The sequence below is a fragment of the Agelaius phoeniceus genome, chromosome 8 (assembly GCF_051311805.1).
Source record: "Agelaius phoeniceus isolate bAgePho1 chromosome 8, bAgePho1.hap1, whole genome shotgun sequence".
NCBI classification, from domain to species: Eukaryota; Metazoa; Chordata; class Aves; order Passeriformes; family Icteridae; genus Agelaius; species Agelaius phoeniceus.
Window position 1 is genome coordinate 13,901,368 of NC_135272.1, and position 18,691 is coordinate 13,920,058.

Consider the following 18,691-nt stretch of genomic DNA (forward strand, 5'->3'; position numbering starts at 1 on the left):
CGACTGCCAGCTTTCCCAGTGGCTGCATACAGAAGCTGAACGGTATCTGAAGGGTTTGCAAGTACTGTTACTTGTGATCATTTTAATTTGCCTGGAAAAAATTATTTCCATCAGATTTCTGGGGGTACTCAGTGTGTGATTGTCATGTACAGCTTGCAGTCCTTGTTATGGCCTGGAGTAGTTTTCAAAACCAGTTTTTATTTGGCAGTTAAGAGTAAAGGGTGGCCAGATGTAAGAGCTACAGCTTTATGGGCTTGTCATTATTAACATGCCAAAGAGGGAAATTTGAAGTCTTGTTTATTGATGGAGATGGGTCTGTGCTTTGTGTAGTTGTAAGTAATTCAGAAGGTCAAATTAAATTCATCCTGAAGCCCTTTATTATTGTTGGACCAGCTCCATGTAGATCTCTGAATTTCAGATCATAAGAAAATAAACACTGCTTTCATCCCCATTTTCTCTCTGGGGTGAGTTAAGGCAGAGAACAAATACTGGTGGCTCTAAAAATAACCCAGCATCTGCTTTTCCTGCTGAAGGGGGTTGTAGTAAACCCTTGTTTTGAAAGTGTTGGGTTTGATGATGCTTTTTCTGAAATGGAACATTAATGTGACTCCTGTGCCAGCATCTGTGCAAGTACAGCCTGGAGCCTTCGTGGGGCTGACTTTGTGCCCCAGTTGTGTGCTCTGTGCTCAGGAGAACACACTGTCCCCATCTCTCACTGCTCCCCACGACCAGGACACAGGTAGGGCATAGCCCTGTGTGAAACTTGGGCCTCTCTGTCGGCTGGGGGTGCTGCCCAGAGCACTCTGGAAGGTCCTGGAATGCAGTTTGATAAAGCCCATGGAGTGCTAGGACTAAAAAGTATGTGCTCAAATTCAGAGTTGTGCAAGAGTGGCTATGTAGTGTGAGTTGCTCAAGTCCTCCCATCAGATTGGTCTTGTATGGAAACATAAATGAATTTATGAGGGGATTCCTTACTTTTTCAGGTGCCTAGAGGACTATGTTGCAGCTTGATGGAAATAATTTTTTTCAGGCAAATTAAAAGGATCACAAGTAACAGTACTTGCAAACCCTTCAGATACCATTCAGCTTCTGTATGCAGCCATTGGGAAAGCTGGCAGTAGATTACTTTTTCCAAACAAAAGAGGCAGGCACTACTGCAGAAAGCCGAATTCAGCTGCAGCTTAGTGTTTCCTATGTATTTATTCTTTTCTAAGCATCCTTTACAAAAAAATAAAGAAAACTCAACTCCGACTCTCAGCTAAGGCTGTCTGAGCTGCCCAAGAGGGCTCTCCTCAAACATGTTTGAAAGCTGTTAGCACTACCAGGACCAGCCAAAATGTAATTCCCAACCATTTGATACAATCTTTCCACATATATAAGGGATTTGAAACCTAATATTCTGTTGTGGCAGCAGTAAAACTCTGTTAGATTTACTAGAAAAAAAAACACCAGAAGCAATTTGGTCAGTGTATTAAAGCTCCCAGCTGAGCGACAGACGTTAGGGAGGAAAACCTAAATCCCAGGAAGAGAAGAACGAGGGAGAAGCATTTCTCTTGATGCCTTTGACATGCTTGAATGAGTATCTTGATGGAAAAATACTGTACAATTCAAAACTAAGTTTTCCAAATGGATGGGAGTTGAGGTTTTTTCATTACTTTTTTCCTTTCAGCTTTGTTAAAAATTTAGGTTAGAGAAATCTAAGTTAGTTAGAACTTAAGTATAACTCTGCTGTAGCAATCTAAGGTAATTCAAACAGATATTGAAAAACCACACTTCATTCTGCTGCATTTTGTACTAGACCCTACACAAGTGGTTCCACACCTAGTTTGCTCAACCTTGGTAACCAATATGGGGAAAACATCCCTTTAATAACTTTTACAACTCCACTTTCAACCTCTGTTTTGGAGCACCTCAAGTCAAGCTATATCATTCAAAATTTATTTTTTCCATAATTCTAAGTTTTCCATTAGCTAACAAATTACTAAAATTAGAGCAGAAAAGTTAATTAATGACAGTACCCCTCTCTGCACAGAACATGGCCCAGCAGAAATCTGTTGGAATCACCTATAAGTGACAATAATTTTCTCTCTGTAAGATTTTGAGCTCTGTCTCTCCTCACCCATAATCAGGCACTAAAGAACCAAGGTTCAAACCTCCACGCAATCAAGGCAAATAGAAAAAAAAATCCTGCAGTACTTCCAAATTTTAAAAATATTTGCTCCAATACCAAATATTGCATTTATACATATTTGTTCCTGGTATACAGCGAAAGCCCAGACCTAGATTTGTTTGGTACCGCTCATGCTGCCTTTTTTAGTTCTGACTAATTTTTTATGAAATCACACAATGGTTTGGGTTGGAAGGGATATTAAAGCCCCTCTCGTTCCACCCCCTGCTGTGGGCTGGGACACGTTCCACCATCCCAGGTCGCTCTGAGTTCCATCCAGCCTTGGACACTCGCAGGGATGGGCCTGTCCAAGGCTGTGTGCAGCCTGTTCCACCAGGAGCCGTGCCAAGTGAGCCGCGTGTGCGGTATCCCATCCTTACCTTGCACGGTGAGGAAGACAGAAGCTGTGGCGGATCCGCCCTCGTTGGCAGCAGTGCAGCTGTAGCTGCCCGCGTCCGAGAGCCGGGCTGGCCTCAGCTCCAGGGACAGGTTGGCCAGGACGCGGAGGCGCAGCGGGTCCTGCAGGCGCGCGTCGCGCCCGTGCCGCTGCCAGGTGAGGTTGTAGCGGCCCGCGCTCAGCACCAGGCAGCTCAGCACCGCCCCGGCCCCAGGCAGCACCGTCACGTTAGCGGGCACCTGCAGCACGGGCGGGGGCTCTGTGGGAACAAGAGCAACAGGGTCAGAGACAACTTCAGCAACTGTGGCGTTCACATTCTCTGAAAAAACTCCTTCACCTAGGATTTTTCTCCTGGGAAGCTGAGAGGCCTCAGAGAAAAAGAAAAACAGTTCTTATCCCATTTGCTGTGCCTGTGTTGTTCACAAGTGGAATGCATTGTGGAAGATTGTCTACCTGAAGGGAATTGATAATTGGATTCTGGTGTGAGTTGTTTTGACTTATTGACCATTTACAGCCAAGCTGTGTTGAGACTCTGGAAAGAGTCACAAGTTTTCATTATCTTTTTAGCATTAAGTATCCTTTCTGTATTCTTTAGTATAGTATAGTATTCTTTAATATAATATAGTACTATAAAGTAATAAATTAGCCTTCTGAGAACATGGAGTCAGGTGCATTGCTCCTGCCTTGGTCGGGGCATTCCCAGCAAATACAATATGCGACCTTTCAGCATTTGCATTCCTGATAAACAACTCTAGGCACACTACAGAACAAAAAGTAACATTTAAATATTAAAATATTTATCTAATACGTTAGGTGTTAAATAATTTAATAAATTGAGTTATTTAATAATTCTGGTTTAATATTAGTTTCATCTCCCATTCTGAAGCCACGAATAGAACCCAAGGCAGCAGCCTCATTCTCTGATGCTGAGCTACCTGCCAGGAGCTCACATCACAAGGACACACTTGGTCTAGAGCCAAACTACCACAACCTGTGGAATGAAAAATTACATCCTGTATGAGAAGAGGCAACTCTGTGTTTTCTGAACCCAGCCAACAAGGGATCAGTGTGACAGCAACAGGAGGGAAGGAGACAGGACCACCACAGGCCTCTGAGTCTCATCTCTGCCCCAGGTGTGACCCCACCTGGTGGCATCTGAACTGTGTAGTAGATTTTTACAGGTTGTATATGGAAAAAAAATATGTTAGTAGGAAATTCTTCCAAGAGCAACAACGGAACCAAGTTAACACCATTAGTATTAGCACTGTTAGTGAGCTATTTTCATGATGGATTCTATAAAAAAGGTGAAAGGAGAAAGCATCCATACTCTGATTAAGGACCTCATGAAATAGGGTAAGAAAAGGGGAGGTAATAAACAGTACACACACAGACAGACAGCAGACACAATGCCAACAGCCACTCCTCCTCATGCTGACTGAAGGGCACCAAAAGTTACCAGCATCATTGCACAGAGGGGCCAGCCCAGGCTGTGCAGCTGGTAAGGACACAAACCCGAGGTCCCTGCTATGATGGGGCTGAGGGGCAGCTGGCAAACTCATGAAGGAATATGCAGGGAAGTGAATCAGAGAGGAGAAAAGGGAGGAATAGGCAGGAAGGGGCATAAAACAGGCCTGTCCCCTGCAAAGCACCACCAGCCAGTGCCCTGTCTGCCCCAGCCCCAGCCTGGCCAGCACAGCTTGTCCTCTCTCACTAGTAAATCCCTTCTTTAAGTCTCCCAGGGTAACCTCAGTCCCTGTTCCTTCTCCGTATCCCTGCAAATATTAAGTGCCAGCTACTGGGGGACTGGTGTGAGTAGACTGGGTGCCAGCTGCTGGAGTCACACCAGGGGTTTAGGAACCCCATGTCAGTGGCACCACTCCTGGGGGCCTGGGGTCCCAGCCCCAGCTCTTGGAGCCCACAGGAACCTTGTGCAGTGCTGTGCTGCTGCACACCAGGTGTCCCTGGGTACATGGGTGAGCTCTGACAGCCAGGGAGGAGGAATTCCTGCAGCTATGTACAACATCCTTCAACTCTCACTTCCACTCAAATCTCTGGGAATTTCATTATCGTCTCCTGTACATATTTTATGTTGTAACTCCCAGTATGTGTTACCTTCTTTCTACCTGACCCATCTGTACAGTTCTATCATGCTCCCAGAAAAAAGAAGATGCAGTAATATTCTACTGAAATTAAACTTTGAAATCACAGATGGTTAAAATAGCAGCAGTCATTCTGCTCCTCCTTGAGATATTATTGATCAAGGAGGCAACATTTCAAGAAAGAAAATGAATTATTTATGACTTTATGCATTCCCATTAAAAATATCACATGTTTTCCCATTTGGTTTTCCCCAGACTGGTTCTTGAACAAAGAAAACTCTGCAATAAATAATACTTGGGAGAGGGATGCTTGTGCAGAAATGAGACAGCTGGAAGAGCAAGACCAAATCTTTATCAGTACACACTAAAACACAACTATCCTAAAAAAGCAAGGATAACAGGAAATTCTTAAAAAGAATCTGTATTTATTAAGGGTTAAAGTTACTCCTAAGCCCAGAACCAGCCATAAATCCTCCTCCTCAAGGTCTCCTGGGGGGGCTCAGATGAGGTTCACAAGCTCAGTGCTGGATCCCTGCACAGCACTGTGTGCTGGGTGTGCAGCTCTGCCTCCCTACAAACAAAGTCCTGACCGCAATCACTCCATTGCCAAATCCATAGACTTTAACCCATGCAGAGGAGAGTCATGGAAAGCTACACTTGCTTACTGAAGGGAATGTCTCCCCTGTACTTGTATGTTTGTGGTGTTTGAGAGAAACAATAAATCTACTGCTTTCCACGGGCTTATCAGCAAATATGTTACCTAAACTCAGGAGAGAGAGATGAGGCCAGTACAGGACTGGAATCCTCATCTTTTGACTGCCAGTCTAGTGGGACAACACAAGTTTTGGACTACCCCAGCCACTGCCCACAGCAGTGCTCACACTCAGCCATCCCCCAGCACTTCAGGGCCCTTCAATTAGGGTGCTGCACGGGCTAACGAACCATTTGACATTTTAGAGATTTAATAGGAGTAAAAGTCAAACTCAAGTGCTCGCTTTCTGTGAAATGAGAAAATGTTGGCACAGCTCCAGCACCTTTCACACAACAGTTGCCAGAATGGATTATCTGTGCTATACTGTCTGTCAGCTGGGTAAACCAAGAACACTTGAAAAGATTGTTTACTTTGCTTCAAGAAGAAATTTCAAGTAATTTTCTTGCAAATATTTGTACACAAGGATTTCAAAGCATCTCCCTCCCATTAATCCTCTGCAGGGCTCTGAACAGAACAAATTGTTATGTTTACACAGTGACTCAGTTCCAGGCCATCTCTTGTGCTTTGTAAACGAGGGGATATGGGATATTCCCCCTTATTACTCTTGGCTTTCAAGTGCTACCAACATCACAAGAAAAAGGTCAGGATTCTCCTTCACGTTTCTCTTTGATGAGGAGAATGGTTGCAACTTCCAGAGTGAGAATCTTTATGCCCACAACTGCTTGCCCTCTAAGCCATGGTTGGAAACAAGCATCTGGGAATATCCTTTCTGCTTGAAGGATTTTTGTGGCTAAAATATAAACTAGTGCTCTAGAACCAGGACTTGGGTTAGGACAGATGTTACTGTTCCCTTCTATTCACTACTTCATGTGAATAAAAGGATGTTCCTCTCCTCAAATGCATCCTTTGGTCTAAAAGGACTCTTTCTCTACAAACTTTGCCTTGCATAAAATCAATGCTATCACACTGGTTTCTTAGAATTTGCTCATAGTACAATGAAAGGAACACCTTTGCCTGGAAGAGGGAAGGTGAAGGGTTATGGAGCCACTCTCTTCAGCTACTGAGAGAGTTGTTTTAGGGAATACACAATTAGAGTGTTCTCAGGGCACAGGAGAGGGGGAAGAAAAGATGAGAGTCTTTGTTCCTAACATGCAGCAGGGGAAATTCTGACCAGATATACAAAATATTTTCCTAGTGGGGGTAGTTAAGCACTGAAGGCTGCCCACGAACTTGTGAAATCTCCACCCTTGGGGACATTCAAAAACTGACTGGACAAGTTCCTGAAAAACATAATCACGCCTGGAAGCTAATTCCCTTTGAGCTGTGAATTGGACTAGATGACTCCTAAAGGTGCCTCCAGCCTGAATTGTTTTGTGATTCTGTGATTCATAATCCACCTGGAGTGGCTACCTGGAGTAGCTACTGCAAGAGTTAAGAGGCAAGACAACTTTAATTTCAAGCCATTAAATGAAACCCTGAGTTGAAAATGTTCTGAGTTCTCCCATTCCTCCCTGTCACAGTTTACCTGCTCCAGTGTTTTTCCAGCTCACCAGCAACAGCTTTCACTTGCTCCAAGACTCATATCTGATCAACACCAACACAAGGCTGTATAGAATGGATCTTTACTACAAACCAGAAATTATTTTTCCCTCTCACTCTGTCTACACTGCAACTGTGAAAAATTAAGTGACAAAATTTGCTATAGTATGGGCAGGGTTCTCATCCATCCACCCACAGACAGAAATAAGCATACTGTTTATTCAAAACTATCTTTGTGATAAGCCCTATTTTTCACCTCATTCATTTTACTTCCTCAAATTTATTACCACTTTTAAGAAATTCAAGGTAATAGATGAGATTTCCAACAATTTACTGAATTTTGTATTGTAAAAAAGCAGAAATTTGAACACAAACTTTCATACTTCCTTGTCTATCAGATAACACATGCATACAATCAAGCCAACATATAATTGGTACAAAGTGAAATAAAAATGAGAACAGTTGAAATCTGAGATTTAGGTTTTGGATTTTACAGGTCAGATCTATTCTGCAAGTCCAACTCATAGCAGGAACCAAAACCAAACCAACTCTGATATTTAAAGCAGGTTTGTTGAATAAACCTCAGCTCACTTGTGGACACGGGTGAGGAAAAAACACAGTAATTAAAAACACACTTAAAACTGGGAATGTATTTTATCAGCGCCATGTGCCTTTCCTAAGTGTTGTAGCCCAAGTAACCCACCCCAGAGGGGCGGCTGGGACGCACCTGACACGTCGAGGAACGTCTGCGCGCGTCCTGTCCCCGCAGTGCTGCTGGCCACGCACTCATAGAAGCCCTCGTCGGACACGGACACCTGGGCAATGTCCCAGCTCATGCTGGATGATTCCCTGCAGGAGAAAAGGGCACCCACTGAATCCCTCAAAGAGCCAAGAGCTACACCAGCTTGGTTTCCTGACTGCAGGCACAGGAGAGTTTCACAATCATTAAGAGGCAAGACAGACCCTCTGATGAATCAAATTGGATGACATTTTACGGATGCTATTTTCTCCTAAGATTTTGCAGAATGTCCCACTTGTACATCAAAAAATAAACCTTTAACAAGTCAGCAGTTGTCACACAATACCCAAAGGCAGTATATTTGCTGCTTGTGTTCTGTTGTATTCAACACCTGAGGAGACACATTCCTTGATGCCAGCAAGTTTCTGTGCAGAACCAGTGTGTGGTACCAAACCCAAGCCTCTTACCAGCAAAGGCAACAAGGTCTCATCCTCCCACCTGAGCTTCCCAAACTCACAGGTACAACAATCCAGAGAACCACTGCAGGTATTTTCTAGATCCCAGCAAGGCCAAGGCTGCTGGGCAGTAACACCACATTGGTATCACACACAACGTGAAAGCAAGAAGGGAATAAAATTGTAGCTATGTAGGCTGCTTACACGTGCTTCAAAACAAACATTCTCGGTCTCTTATGATACAAAACCACATTTTATAAACTTCTGGTGCTACAGACACACAGGACAACATAAATGAGCAAACCAGTGGTTCTGCAGTATCCCAGTGCTCCCCATGGCCTGTTGCTATGGCACATAAACAAAACTGATAAGCACCAAAATATCTGTGAGAGCTTTGGCAAGTCATTGCCACATTACAGGAAAACACTACATTAATGACCCCTTTGTTTGTCTGAATAGATTGATTTATCAGCCCTTAAAGGATACAGAAGGAACAAGAGACTTGGAATATGCATGGAAGGTCAATGCTGTAGCACCATGAGACAGACAATCCAAGCACACCACAAATGAAAACAGTGTACAGTGACCTTAAATGGCTTTCTACTTGTTCCCTCTTACTTCATACTTACTCTAGATAACCTAATATATCATACTTCAAATCTATGACATTTCCCACTGCAATGCTGGCACATGGACATGGCAGCAACTGCCAGCACTAAAGAATAAGGTGGTGTTTCTTCCAAATAACGAGTGAGAAACTCCTTTATTTCATGGAAAGTATGTTAAAAGTGAGGTTAGGCAATCCTGTTCTGCTTCCTTCCTGACTTGTGCTACATGCCAGATGTCAAACATGGAAGCCTTGAGAACAGAAGCACAAAGGGAAATGTGCCCAGGGGCATGGAACAGCTTGGCAAAACAAAGACCAGTGGTGGACTATTAAAGAAAAATTTAGAAATCAAACCAACACTGGCAGCAAGGACTAACACACAGCTCAGGGCATCTGCTCCACACATGGGCACTGGGTGAGGAGCTGTAACTGCACACAAATCACAGCACATGTCATGGGATAATTCAGCACCTTCCAGCACCACCCTTATCTACCAAATTCATTTTACTGTACATGCAATCTGCTGACTGGGCTGTTTGTGTGGGCAGCTGGGCAACTACAAACACTCACACTCCACAGCCCAGATGAACCCCTGGCTCTCAGTCATGCAGAGAGCACGGTGGTGCTTGGGTTGTGTCAGACCTCACCGCCTGGACATCCCCACCATGCTGCTCGAGACCCAGCTGGGAGCTCACCAGCAGAAGGCTACAGCTCACAGGCAGAAATGAAACCTATCATTTCACTTCCTAGCACATGGTTTGGAGGGATATATTCTGCATAGTTTACTAGACTTGAATAGGAACCACAAATAGCAATTGATTATCAGTGAATTTTTTAATTATCATGATTGTTATTTTGATTAACTACATGAATTGCCTTCCTTGTCAGAATTTAATGTCTTATTTTTGCTGGTTCTAATCTCTGCAGGATTGGTGGGATCTGCTATTTATAATTCAGAATGGACAGCTCAGCTCCCACTGCCCACTGGAATGAGGTGCTCAACTCCTGCTCTTGACCTCCTTTATCAGGCTGGTAAAAACTGCACTGGGATATTAAGCAAAACACAAATTTTCTTACTACAGTACCACAGGATGCAGAAATGTAGAAAGACAAAGCTGTTACAATTTGAAAAAATTTCTTCTTCCTAACATAAGTTATTAATTTAAATTTAAATACTGGAGCTGATAGTACCTCTGGAAGTAAAAAAAAAAAAAATTCATATTTCAAAGTCTGTTCTCCTCATGAACCTTAAGCCTGTAGTCATTCTAAGGGTATTTTCACATAGAAACTGTCACAATAGAAATACAATATTCAACTCATAAACCATTTAGGTTTTAAAATAAATATTAAAACAGTTGAGTGAAGACATCTCAACACCGAAACAAAACTCATTCAATGCAGAGGAATACTACAGTTCAAATCTGCACTGAACTACTAAGCTGGACAAACCCTGCCTGGAACTTCACTACAAATAAGAAGCAAACAAGCCAAGCTGAATTAGATCCTATTTAACTGTGACTAACAATATCTGGCTTGAGATATGTTTTGTTAAATTAACTTGGATGATGTGTTCATTCATCTGCTCTGTAACAGAAAAAAGAGAAATGCGGTCGAATCAGCGGTGCTGGATGTGTGAAGAACAAGGAGAAGCATGGGGTTTGATACCTAAGGAATGGAAAACATTACACAGCAGCCCAAGTATGTGCTGTGCTGGGGCTGACTGTGTGTCAGTGGCACCTCATTAAAACCCAAACTACACCAAGCTGCAGCATTTCCCACTGCCAGCAGTGCACAAGGGAGCTGCAGGATGCGTTCACTTGGGTATGCTGTACCTGCTGGGGAATGCAGAATTTAGTCTACAGTCTGCTCCTGAGGTGCTTTGGGCTGCACAGGAGGCTGCTGACGCTGTTTCCTAGGGCACACTTACCTTTTGGTTTTAACAAACAGAATTAAAAGGGGCACTTTATGAGTATTTTAACTAATTAACCTTTTTTTTTTTTTATTATTCTCTCACCCTACAAAGAAAGGGCAAACAATTCTTTTTCTATACAGAAATCTGAAGAGCTTTCTGGTATATCCCACATAAATTTTGCTCTTTCAGAGATTTTCTGAAGATGAAGATTTCTAGGGCAAGTCATAGGACATACTTCTAGGGCCTCCATGAAAGGCATCAAAAATCAAAACTTAATGTATGCCTAGTCATCTACATATCACTGGGGCCAGAGTGAGGGGTGTGTTTAATAAACAAAGCTAGTTACCGATTTTGCATAATATTTAAAAATATAAATTAAAACCATTTGCCTTCTAGACTTTTAGACCCAGTTTATCATAATTTCAGAGCACACATTTGAGGGGAATTTAGGCCAGAACCTTAAAAATCCCATCATATGCAGAGTGTACATCCTCCTATACATCATATATAGATATATCTCTCTGTATATAAATATTATCAATATCTCCATAAAATACAGCTTTCCTGATGAAGAGCACCAAAAATAATAGACTAGAAGTAGCAGGATGTAGACAGCACACAGCAGTAAATAATAATAGAGAGCATAAGCTATAAATAGGAAATGAAGCAGCCCTCTGAAAAAAGGCTACTACTTACTTGAAGAACTGATCCACTCCCAGTTTCACTCCATTTTTAGTAAAACGCTGAGTAAAAGGTATAAGGCTATCAACATGGCAAGGAACAGAGCCTGGCTGTAAATAATATCCTGGAGTCTTCATGGGCATTGTAACTTTGGGGGCATCTGAAGAAAGAAAACATTGCCCAGAACGTATGTTAACAGCTACTAACACAAATCCTATCCTTTCCTTTTATTAAAAGAAAGCTCAATTTCTGATAAAGCTCCACTTAGTAGGTATTGACCATTATGAACTAGAGACAAAACTTTGGAAGGAAACAGCACAGAAAGTACTTGCAGAAGTTATAAAAGCATACAAGACCTCAATTTCAACTGACTCAGATGAGACAAATGAACAGTCATTTCAAGTTAAAGTCACTTACCAGGAATAATACTAGAAAACAAAACACTTGAAACTCTCTGAAAAAGATAACCATCCTTGTCATAGCCCATTATTTTAACAAAAAAAGCTTCATCTGGTGGAATGAAGTCAGAAATATTCCATAGTCCATAGGGTTTTCTGTCAGGATAGTATTTCACAGGCAAGGTCTTAAGGAGTTCCCCTGTAATACTCAGAAGTTCCAGTCGGTCTACTCTAGCTGGAAGCAGGATACCTGTGGTATTCAGCAGCATGAAGGTAGGAATCCCTAGAAAAACATAAACACACTATTTTAAGTGCTAAAGAAAACAGATAATTAAAACATGAAAGATTAAATTCCATCTGCATTGCTCACTACCCCATGAATGCAGCATTCAGCTCCAACCCTTACCTACTGAGTAGGGAAAGACTAAATTGGGCTCAGCTGAGCTCTGCTTATTAGCCGTGAGTAGACCCAGCTGGGGAGAGTTTAAATTACTGATTTCCAACAGGTGTTTCTGAAAAAAGCAGTTTCTTTATTAACTCCTCACCATGCCTCTAGGTCAAAGGCTTTTTCTGAAGCTTCAAAAATAACAGGAACAGCACTGCAATTTTGAGGCATAGTTAAGAATATCTGTATTTATGTCACACAGATACAAAGCCCCTTCCAGGAACCAACCCACAGCATCCCCAGAGTTATCACAAGGCTCATCTTAGAGCTCTACTCGACTTTGGGGACCTGAAGGTATCTAATATGGATTGAAGTGGAAACAAACCTTGCACTGGCCTGCTGGATGTTTTTTTGAAGTCCAAGGTGGGCCTTCTGGAGAAGCCAGCCCTGAAGTCGATGGTGCTGAGCCCCGTGATGCGCACAGAGTGCCTCCCGCTGCTCGAGGTCTGCAAAACAGCCAGCACATGGAACCAGCACTGCAGGCACTGCACAGAGCTGAGCCAGCCCTGAGCTCAGGGACTGACTCCAGCATGGCTCACAGCAGCACAGACAGGAGCCTCATGGCTCAGGTGGTAAGGAAAAGCACCTTGAATAAAGCTTTGCTTTCACACCCAGCCCTACAATCGCTGGTGTCAGCAAAGACAGCCAGTTTGTCTTGGAAGGAAATCACACCAACAAATCCACAACTCCTTGCCACATGCTAGTGCCTGCAATGGCACTGGTCTGGGAGTTAGGACCTGACCATTACAAACTCCACTAGAAAATGGTGAGTGAATCAGAACTCAACAGAAAAATCTATGCATTAAAGGTGCTTCTCTTCCCTGGCCAAGGGGGAACAGGGGGTGCACAGGTACCTCTCCCCTCTGGTCTGTACCCTTGTACTCTCACCTTGTCATTCTGCTTCAACCAGCAAAAAACAAATCAGAACAACCCCCCCCCCCCCCCCCCCCCCATCCATTATCCTTGAACAGCCTGAGCATCATGTTCTGGAGAGTACAGCTGCTTTGATGCACATCTTTCATCTTAAAGAAGACAAATCAAAGTAATTATAATTTACTTCCTATGATTCTATGCAGAGAAAGAAAGGTCAGGGGCTACTTGCCAAAGGTGCACAGGAACCCATGGCTTTTCCTCCTCACCTACTTCTACACCCTTCAGGTGTCTGGAAGCTTCCATTGAGCTTCCCTGGAGTTTTACCTCATCCATTCTCAAATTCCTGCAGCTCTCTGGGAGAGGTTCCTCCAGAGTAACCCCCTCTGCCACCACTGCATGTGAATATCAAATTAAACAGTTGTTTCTTCTAACTAACAGCCTTTGGACAGGCATTAGACACCATGACAAATCAATGTCTATCTGATTAAAACAACACATTTCCTTCTATTTAGTTAGCCTTTCACCTCAGAAACAGAACCACTAAAGCCTTTTTTATATAAGCCAGCTGTTAACAATATAAAGAAATATTTAATTGTGCCAAACAACTCAAGGTATCAAGCGTTAATTGCCAGTTAAAATTTCATTAGATAAATTCAGTGATAAAGTTCTGTTTTTATAGCTTGGTGCATCTGTATAAGGAGTTTATGGTGTGAATAAAATTTTCACAAAACTTAAGTCTTAAAATCTTTGTGTAAATAAACCAAGCCAGTCACTAAAGCCAAGTAAACAATCCACAGAAAAATATACTGGGAAATCATTTCTCTTTATGAATTACTCAGACCTTTGGTTATTTGCAACTTTTAAGGCCGGAATAACCTTATAAAATTTTACCATTTCCTAATAACAATAAACACATCTCTCACTGTCATGTCTAGGAGCTGGAGGTGTTTAGGTAAACAGAAGGAATTAGTTTTATCACACAGGACTGCTTTCCGATTATTAGCTTTAGGTCTTTTCTCATTATTTGTAGTTGAACATGGATTACAGAGACTGTACTTTAGTGTTTGCCATCCCAGGTTGGATGAGTATAACCAAAAGAGCAAATACATATTTGTGAAAGATGCTTTCCTGTCTTGCAAACAACATCAAAAAATTGCCCAAAATACAGGTATCTTATGAAAAAATGCATGACCTGGCTTGCTCATAGAATTTATATTTAAATATTTCAACTATATATTCAAGAGATTTTTCTTCATTTCTTTTTTAGCCCAAAATATATAAATTTGAATGTTTCATCCATGCTCTCCATAGAGCTGGAGACAGCATTATGCTGAGATTAGGAAAAAAAAACCAAAAAAACCTCCCAACCCCCAAAAAGCTCGCAGGCCCTGCCTGCAGGAGCAGCCTGATGGCTCAACAGGGCTGCTGTCCTGCTGCCAGGAGTGCATGCCACCAGTGGCAGCCTGGGCATGAGGGGACTGTTGGCCCTGCAGGGGTCCCACCCTGAGGCCAGGACTCGTCCCCAGCAGCCAGCACTTGGTGCTGACACACAGCAGTGGCTCAGCTCCCATCACACAGCCAGGAGCACACAGGGCTCTTCCTGCACTCCCCCTCTGCGCTGCAGGGCACTGGATACTTGCTGCACTGATCCCTCTCCCTAGAAGCCTCCAACAAGTGACAGAAGTGAATCCTACTGCACTGACTTGTAGGAAAAGGTCTCAGGACCCAATGTGGATCACATTATCATGTCCAGCAGGACCCAAACCTTTTTCACTTTCAATAGCCCACCAGATTGTCTCTGTACTGGTTTTCAGCACTTTTGGTCACAGAATCATGGAATTGGAAATGACCTTAAAAAGTCACCCAGTGCCACCCCCTGCCACAGGCAGGGACACCTTCCACTGTCCCAGGTTGCTCCAAGCCCCATCCAGCCTGGCCTTGGACACTGCCAGGGATCCAGGGGCAGCCACAGCTGCTCTGGGCACCCTGTGCCAGGGCCTCCCCACCCTCACAGGGAACAATTCCTTCCCAAGAGCCCATCCAGCCCTCCCCTCTGGCAGTTAAAATCCTTTCCCTCTTGTCCCATATATCTGCCCATATAAAAAGTCCCTGTCCCTCATTTGGTAAGCCCCCAGTCCTAGACAGACATTCAAACAATTCTACCCAGAGCTGCTGAGCTCAACATGCCTTTGTAGCTGCAGTTCTGCAGCAGGATCAACAGCTTCCCCCAGGGCTGTGTGTGAATTAATGGCCCTTTTCAAAGCACCTCTGTGCTTAGGGCAGGGACAATGCACAGCAGGATCCATTCAGCACTGCCTATAAAGTGCCTCACCCGGGTGCCTTCCCCTCCAAAAATGACTATAGAGTATTTACACTGCTACAATGGAATAGTTCAGTCAGAAAGGATCTACACCAGTAGGATTGTTTCCACATCTATTTAGGAAAGCTGGGATCATGCAGCTTTACCTACATAAAGAGGTATACAACAATATTAAATACAAGATCACAGGACATTTACTGTAACACAGACTCAGCTGTAAGTATCTATGATAAATAACATAGCAAATCATTATACAACCCACTTATATGTTACAGGACAATCACTCAGAAGTTCTGCAATAACTTTACCTTAATTGTCCATGTTCCAGGCTCTGGATCTTTGACATTTACTACCTTTGCAGAGTTTTGGATATTTAGCAATTCATTCAGTCCTGATGCCTTACTGAGCTGCTTCCCTGAAAAAACAGAAACAGGAACTAAATACAGGATGGAGTAAACACAGCATTGCTTTTAAAAAACAGAGAGTAAATACAATATTTTTGTTTTGGACCAATGTATTTCTGATACTTGACTTACTCACTACTTAGTAGTCAATCACATTTACAACAGTCAAAATTCCCTATAATTCTTTGACAGAATACTGAAAATGTTCATTTATATGTGGGTGGTTGTGTGCAGGAATTGGCCCTCTAGAGAGGGATTTTGCTCCCTAAAGGCTGACCCTGAAGAATCATCAGCACTAAAACTCATCTGGCTCCTTCACAGCACTAAAGGGAAAAAAGAAGTGGAGACTGGGATGTCCCAGTGCCCCTTTTCAAAACCTACTAGATTTGCCTTGAGTAATTTCAGTGAACCCTGATCATGGAGCTGATCCATGAGAAAGGCCAAAAAGAGGTGGGGTCACAGCTTCAGGGAAGCCTGACACTTGCACCCAGGGCTGTGTGTTGCCATGGCTTGAACACAGACATTGAGCAAATCTCTTTCCTGTAAACAAGAATGCTTCAGTGCAGGACAGACCAGACCACATTGCAGGGAACTCATCCTGGGCAGAAAATATTTCCCAGCTACTCAAGCTATATCCTTAGGCAAAAGTCATTCAGAGAATACAAAATATGATCCAAATTTATTTCTGAAGTGCTGTTCCAAGTTCCTAGGGCATCAACTTAATAATAAACAACAGATTTGTTCAAAATAGCTTTTATTACAAATTAGCTCCAAGTCTGTCATTGCATTCTCCATCACACACTGCTCAGCTGGAGATGGGCAGGGGAGACAGGTTTGGTTCTGAATGTTCTCAGTTCAAAAAAGCTAGACCATGGTTGAACTTTCCTCACATAAAACCCAACCATCATGTACAACCCTTAAATGATGGTTCAGGGAATATAAAAACAGATGAAAGACTAAAGTGTCCAGTAATCTGGAATGCAAGGTAAAATTGTAACAAAGAAGATGGAGGTGAGACGAAGTGGGCAGAATAAGGAAGTTTTTTCCAGTTTCCCCCAAGTGAAAAAACCCCATGGAATATTGGAAAAAAAATAAAATACCAGAAGGAATTTTTCCTTCCCTTTTTTCTATACCACAAAAGAAAGTATAAAGTACTTCACCTAGAGGATTATGAATCTCCATTGCTGGTGAAGGACCACTCAAGGACACTGTAACTTCCTTCAGACTGGGATCAAAAGGGATCTGCCAAGTATTTACAGCCATGGATAGATGGTCTGTAGACAAGAGATGCACTTTGGAGGCTTGAACTGCTTCTTCAACCCATTTTAACACCTAGAAGAGAAAAGAACAGTAACTATACTATCAGCAGTACTGGCTGTTGAAATATTTTCTGCTGAAATGCCTCTCTCTACTGTCTTGTAGAGATTCCATATTGGTTTATTTTTTAAAAAAATGTGAATACTTAAAGGAAATGCAACTTTAATAGAAGATACTAGCAAAGCCATGGTCAGCATGATGTTTAAAGGAGTTCACCAGCACACCTGGATTCATCTCTACACAACAACCACAGGTAAATTTTTAAAGGAATTAGGGATACAAACCTGTAAGCATTTCTGCTCATCAATTATTAGTTGCATGAAGCAACAAAGAAAATATTCTCATCCAGATGTACTGAGTAATTGATATCTCTGGACTTCTCCAGGTTTTTTTTCCCCTAAAACACCTAATACAAATTATTGTTAGGCACAGAACAGAGCTGGGGCTGGAAGAGAACACAGTTTTGGATAGTATGTCCCTGGAGGGCACAGATGCTCCCACACCAGGGACAGGACAGCAGCCCATAGGAGAGCCCACAGTGAGGGAAAGGAAGAGTGTGAGGAGGAAGAGCAGCCAGGAGAAACCTGTAAATATTGACCACAACCCCATTCCTGATGGCACCGGGGGAGGGAGAAGGAATCAGGGGAAGAGTTGAGTTGGGCAAGTGGAGGCAAAGGTGCCTCTACCTGTCTTTGCTTCCCACTGCCTGAAGGGATAATTGAATATCTATTTTAATTGGCAACAAATTCATTTTCCTTAAGCCAACTTTGTCTTGCCCTCAACAACTGGTGACGTCCCTGCCTTTATCTCAACCCAGAAGCTTCCTCAACGCATCCTCCTCTGCAAGGGATGAGTGAGTGGCTGAGAGAGAGCCTGACAATCAGCTAAGGGAAACCCACCACAACCAACCCAGCCTCCTCAGAAACACACCTGGTTTGTCAAACTATATGATTTTGCATCACCTCTGCACATCATAGAGCTGCAGCATATTTTTAAAATCCCACTGAAGTAATATTGGGTTTGTGTAACAATGTGAATGTGAGACACAGTAATGCTGAACTGTGGTTTTAAGCTGCAGTTGACCATGGGGGCATTGGGAAACATCTTGTAAAGGAGAGCCATCATTAGGTTATGTCAGTTCAAGACTTGGAAACCAGCAAGAAATTAACCTGATATGTTACCCCTCAGGACTGGGGATCTCCAGGGCAAGTCCTTCAAGCTAGGACCCAATTCAACACATTGCCCAAAAGAACCTCATTTCCAAAAGAACCTCATTCCCCTGGCTTATCCCACATTATTTGCTAACTTTATCATTTAAAAAATGGAAATATGCCATAGGTTTGTGTGTGAGATGACTTTGGGGTAGAAACTAGATTCCAGCCTCCTATAAAAGTGTACTTGTTTTCATATGTTACAGTATGAATGCCCAGCAACCTTTGTATAAGGATGAAATAAGTTTAAATAAACATCATTGAAAATACATTTGAAATGGTGGGGGCAGGTTTTCATCAACCATTCCCCTTCCACTCTTAGGAATGTCCCACCTGAGCTATGCTGAGTGCTCCCAGCACAGGGTGAGACAGCACTGACCAGGTGTCCCCTCACCAAGGGTGTGCACAAACGAGC

General features: G+C 42.9%; 1 protein-coding gene across 1 annotated transcript in view; it reads right to left on the bottom strand.

Annotated features, from left to right (window-relative positions):
• Positions 1-18,691, bottom strand: part of HMCN1 (hemicentin 1) — a 161,259-nt gene that overhangs the window by 100,605 nt on the left and 41,963 nt on the right. The window contains exons 5-11 of the mRNA XM_054638146.2: positions 16,909-17,080; positions 15,653-15,759; positions 12,477-12,597; positions 11,726-11,989; positions 11,324-11,468; positions 7,642-7,763; positions 2,548-2,823 (exon numbers count right to left, since the gene is read on the bottom strand). Of these exons, the coding sequence (XP_054494121.2) occupies positions 2,548-2,823; positions 7,642-7,763; positions 11,324-11,468; positions 11,726-11,989; positions 12,477-12,597; positions 15,653-15,759; positions 16,909-17,080 (1,207 nt within the window). The remainder of the gene's footprint in view (positions 1-2,547; positions 2,824-7,641; positions 7,764-11,323; positions 11,469-11,725; positions 11,990-12,476; positions 12,598-15,652; positions 15,760-16,908; positions 17,081-18,691) is intronic.